Below are 5,294 nucleotides of genomic sequence, written 5' to 3' on the forward strand. Positions count from 1 at the left end.
ACAAGCCCCTACATGGGGTGTACCCCTAGTCGGTGGTACATCCCATGTAGGGGCTTGTCCTCCCATGATGGTTCCTTGTCCTCTGTTCCCCATTGCCTGAGACATTCGCTGAGCACATCGTCCGTTGAGGCTTTGTCCTTGATGTATTTATGGATCTTGGATGTTTCATCCTGGACAGTGGCTCTCACACTCACTAGTCCTCTGCCTCCTTCCTTACGGCTCCTTTCCTTGTGACCTCATCAAGGTTGCCATTTGCTTGTGGTATTCCCAGGTACTTAAGCTGACTGGATAGCTCAATGGGTAAGTCACTAGACTCTCCCATTGAGTCTAGGTAAGACTGCCTACCTCATAGCATGAGAGACATTGATATGCACGATATGCCTGCTCAGACGTCACCCAGCAAAACAAGGTCTAGTGCTGGGGAACCAGAGCACCTTGATGAAAAATGGGCTACTGGAACAAGACGGAAGTGGGCGAGAGGTGAAAACCTGGATCTGTTGGAATACTACTACTACAAGCTAGGTCAGGGGGGAGTTAACTCCAACTCCCTGTCCTGGTACATTGAATACAAATGAATACAAATAAAATGATCTCTCTGTTCTTTCATTGCAGTATATTCAGATGACTGTAGTTGGTACTGACAAGTGGAGAGGAGGCTACAAGAAATACCAACTTGGTGCTGATTTAAAACCAGTCTCATTTGAGCCAATGTCCATTGAGCCTAACAGTTACCTTGGTAAGACCAGGACAAAAATCTGAAAATGTCTTGTAGGGATTTTAATCTGCACCATATCATTGACCCAGAGATCTGCTATGTTTGTTAATCAGAATCTAACTGTCCAACACTATAATCCCTGATGTCTCTGACTATTTAACCATTGAACTCCAGGTTATTCCATGGCTGTTGCTAAAACAAATGATGGTCCTCTGACAATTCTTGGTGCTCCAAGAAATCAACACAAAGGAGTTGTTATGACAGCTTTCAATGAACAACTGAGAGATCAAATCAGACCCTTTGAATCACAGGTAAGAACAGTTGATTGAATAAAAGGAACTTTTTATTGAGTGTGTGTGTAAATATAATCAGTAATGTATATTTATTATACGTTTTTCCTCTGGTATTATTTTTGTTGGGATCCAGCTGCATATGCTCTGAATGCATGGAGCGATCTACGCATACATAGATGGATAACAACAAAAACAATGGCAAATAGCATCGTACCATGTGTGCTACTTAATCTGCTCAGTTTTACACAAATTCTGATGAGGAATATATTTGTGTCACATAAGCACTTGTTTTTTCACAGACTGGTGAATATTTTGGGGCTGAGGTTTGTGCCATGGATGTGGATTCTGATGGTGTGACTGATCTAATCCTCATATCCTCTCCGATGTACAAAGACGTTGATAGAGAAGGACGTGTTTATGTCTGTGAATTAAGTCGTTTGGTAAATGTCGAGTTATTTATGTTGATTTATTTAACCTCCTGTTAAGTTTTGGCATAAATAAAGTTTTTCTCATGTCAAGTTCTGCTAAAGGTTGGAAAAACACATTTAAGTTTTTCTCTTCTCATTTTTCCAGAGTGTGGTTTGTTATTTTGATAATCCGTCACAAATAACCGCACTAAGAGGTGATGTGTCCGTCAGAGGGAGGTTTGGGTCGTCTCTTGCTGTTCTGCCTGATATAAATGCAGATAAATTCAATGATTTGGCCGTTGGAGCTCCTTTGGAGAATGATGGCCAAGGCAGCATCTACATATTCCGAGGAGAAGGAAGAGGAAAAATAAATCCTACTTACTCACAGGTGAGCAAAACACAAAACATTAAATGTTTTGTTTTTCAACATGAGTTGAACCTTCACAGTTGGTAGGGTCACTATTGAATAGAGTTTACTTGTTCTTCATATTATTCTGTAAGTTTTCTCCAGGTACTCTGGTTTCCTCCGATAGTCCAAAATCATGATTGTTAGGTTTATTGGTTACTCTCAATTGCACTAAGAATTGTGTCCATTATGTCTTACCTAATGGTTGCATTAGGTTAAGTCCTAATGCACCAGCCCACTCCTAATGGGGGGTCTGCTGGTGACCTTTACCCCCAGCCATCCTTTGACTCTGCACAGACAAGCTGGTATAAAAAATAGATGGATGATCGTGATAAAGCAAGATGTTTCTCATTACACAGAGAATTGCTGCATCTGCAGTCCAATCAGGCCTGAAGTCATTTGGCATCTCAATCAGTCAGTCTTCCTACGATCAGAGTGGTGATGGACTTCCTGACTTAGCAGTGGGTTCAAAGGGAAAAGTTGTCATACTCAGGTATGTCTCCATTGTTGTTTATTAACACACATCTTCTGTAATTCAAATTATTCTTCTTCATTTGCAACCTAAATATGTTCATGCGATAAATGTGCTAATTGCTTCACAATCTCAAAACAAACAACATGGCCTTTTCTGTTTCTAGATCCAGACCAGTTGTAACAGTGACTGCCACTGTGTCGTTCGACCCAGATCTGATCCCAACTCAAAACCCAGACTGTTCAAAACCACTGCCAAGCAATGCTACTCTCTGCTTTACTATGAGCAAACTGTCCAATGTGAATGAAGGTACATTTCTTACTTTAGTTTTTCTATTTGTCTATTATTTTATTTAAGAACTTTTATCAAACAAAACACATCTTGCAGCTCAAGCACAGGTTAATTTCACTTTAACTTTGGACGCAAATCGTAAGATACCAAACAACCGAGCTGAGATCAGCAAGGATGTGAGGCACAAGAGTGGATCACTTAATCTTAATTTAAATACAAAAGAATGCACTGATGTGGACTTTTTTATTGAGGTAAATCCTAATGAAACCGTTACAGTAATCTTATACAACTATATAATATTCAACAGTTTTTTAATTAATCATCTTTCTATCTCAATGTCCTCCAGTCTTGTCCAGAAGATGCTCTCAACCCACTCAATAATGAGCTCAGATTCATGTTTGATGGTTTGTCTTCTGGCTCAAACCCCAGACCAAGCCTTTCTCCACAGGTTAAAACCACAACATTTCATCCTGTGAGTAAATCCTGTACATCCTGAATCTGAACAGAAAGATCTTTACTGAGCTTTAACCTTTCCATTACATTTGATGAGTTACTGCTATAACCGTTTCATACAAAACATTAATGTAGAACTACATCACAAAGTAATTTCAAAAACTGATCTGCTGAATAGTTTACTGTCATCCACAGCTTGGCTTTGAGATCAGATGAGGAGCTGATGAAGTGTGTGAAGATAATTTGAAGATGGATTTAAACTTCAGCAAGTACGTCAATGATTTCTGGAAGTAAAAGCTTAATATGTGAACTTTTATATAACATGTTTACAAAACCTACATCTCTGCATATCTTTGGCAGAAGCAGGATCTAGAAGTAATTTCTAAAGTTCAACAAACTTAAGTTATAGTTTGCTGAGACCTAAAAGCTTTGTTTTTCCTCTGATTTTGCCCATTAAATTAGACTGTGTCTCTCCTGCTTCATGTCAGGCAGAAGGCCGACTTTGTAGCTTTTTTATGTGGTTCTGAATGTTCACGTCAGAGTCCATCGCTGCACCCAGATTTCAGGCCTGATCACTAGTTTTAGCTGCAATAACTGAAGATGTGCATTGACTCTAGGTCTTTGGACCTCTTTCCTCTGCTCCCATATTTGCCCTGCTTGTTCTGTCTGTGTGCTACTTTCTGGAGCTTCTCTTTGTATATTCTCTGAAACTACAAAATATGGATTTGGTCAAACGGTCTCTCAATGCAATTGATCAAATTTACTCAATGAGAAGACTGGGCAAGAGGAGAGTTCATTTGTTGTGCGGGGGGATGACAAGGACTTCCCCTTAGATAAGACCACCGTATCAGAGACTGTTGCCTGGCAGAGCTGTCCCATTTTGGAAATTTTTATGTTTTTCTTTCTGTCTCTACTGTGTCTAAAAACAGCAAAAATGCTTCGAAAAGACACTGAGGCTTTTTGGGGAATAACAATGTCTTTCAGTGTCTGCAAAATGAGCTGTTTCAAAAACTTCCCATATGCTGAGTCATAATGTGGTGTTGCCTAGTACCTAGCAACCGCAGTTGAGCTCAACATGATACCTAGCAACCTCAGCAGAGCCCAGCACATTTGGTCATCTGGCTTTATCACTGTATGTGCTGCACAATGGCTGCTGGAAAAGACAAGAGGGTAACTCTTTATTTGATGGGGTGTGAATAAGACTCATGACAGAGTCATAAACATGACATAATACCTGTCATGAACATGAGTAAGTCTTCATAAATATTTATGACTGTTGTCAAAGTGTCATTCGGTAAAACACTTTTAATACAAAGTTGACATTATTCAAATTGTCTTTGTTATGACAACTTGACATTAACCAAGAATCATTATGTCATAAATATGTCATAATAGTAGTCATAATGTCATTAAGTATTATTATACTATCAAACAAAACACTAACAAAACAGTAGTTAATATTTCCCCTACCTGAAATAGAGCGAAACAAGTAGGACCAACAATAGAGATTTCATTAAACTTTTACACTCTCAAATGATTTAATACCAGTCATTAATAACTCATTTTACATCAAGGGGAACAAGGAGCACCAGTTATGAAGATGTCATTAAGTGTCATTACAGTGTCATTAATATTAACTCTTACCCTGAAGTAAAGTGAAACTAGTAGCAACAATTATAAATATGTCAGTCAGTGTTATTAGAGTGTCAAAAGCTGTGCTAACAGAGTCACTGATATTAAGTCTTACCTCAAGTGAAGTGAAACNTGGTGGCCCACATGGGTTTGTCCATTTAGTGCCAATGTTTGTCATAATAAAGAAAATTGTGAGGGAAATTGTGAGTTACATTTAACACAGTTACAGTTAAAACAGTTACACAGTTGCATTTAACACAATTCAATGTAATGACCATTTTTAACATGCATACTGATGATAAATTGCTAAAAAGGAAGCAAAGCTAAATTCAAGTAGAAAACGTCTGCTGCAGACAGAAAAATGATCAAAACTTGGGCATCTTAAGGAATTAAAGTAGCTGTCTGCTCTATTTCACCAAAAGACTTAAGAGGAAAACAGCCTGTACTTGCATAATGTGCATCGTGCTTTAAGTTTAGAGCACTTGAAACGCTTCACACTACATTTAGTTATTCACACATTCACAGACTTATGAGCGGGGGTTTGAACTGGCAACCCACAGGTTACAAGACAAAGTCCTTCCATAGTCGCAACATAATAAACTTTACTTTTGTTACAGTTTATCAT

General features: G+C 38.6%; 1 protein-coding gene across 1 annotated transcript in view; it reads left to right on the plus strand.

Annotated features, from left to right (window-relative positions):
- The window catches only part of LOC106939031 (integrin alpha-D-like), a 24,340-nt gene that overhangs the window by 8,683 nt on the left and 10,363 nt on the right, over nt 1–5,294 (plus strand). The window contains exons 11-19 of the mRNA XM_015021287.1: nt 613–736; nt 890–1,026; nt 1,308–1,448; nt 1,582–1,803; nt 2,181–2,314; nt 2,460–2,602; nt 2,681–2,835; nt 2,931–3,056; nt 3,233–3,306. Coding sequence (XP_014876773.1) covers nt 613–736; nt 890–1,026; nt 1,308–1,448; nt 1,582–1,803; nt 2,181–2,314; nt 2,460–2,602; nt 2,681–2,835; nt 2,931–3,056; nt 3,233–3,253 — 1,203 coding nt within the window. The 3' untranslated portion in view covers nt 3,254–3,306. The remainder of the gene's footprint in view (nt 1–612; nt 737–889; nt 1,027–1,307; nt 1,449–1,581; nt 1,804–2,180; nt 2,315–2,459; nt 2,603–2,680; nt 2,836–2,930; nt 3,057–3,232; nt 3,307–5,294) is intronic.

This window comes from Poecilia latipinna, unplaced genomic scaffold (genome assembly GCF_001443285.1).
Source record: "Poecilia latipinna isolate Pla-1442-1.1 unplaced genomic scaffold, P_latipinna-1.0 Scaffold2754, whole genome shotgun sequence".
NCBI classification, from domain to species: Eukaryota; Metazoa; Chordata; class Actinopteri; order Cyprinodontiformes; family Poeciliidae; genus Poecilia; species Poecilia latipinna.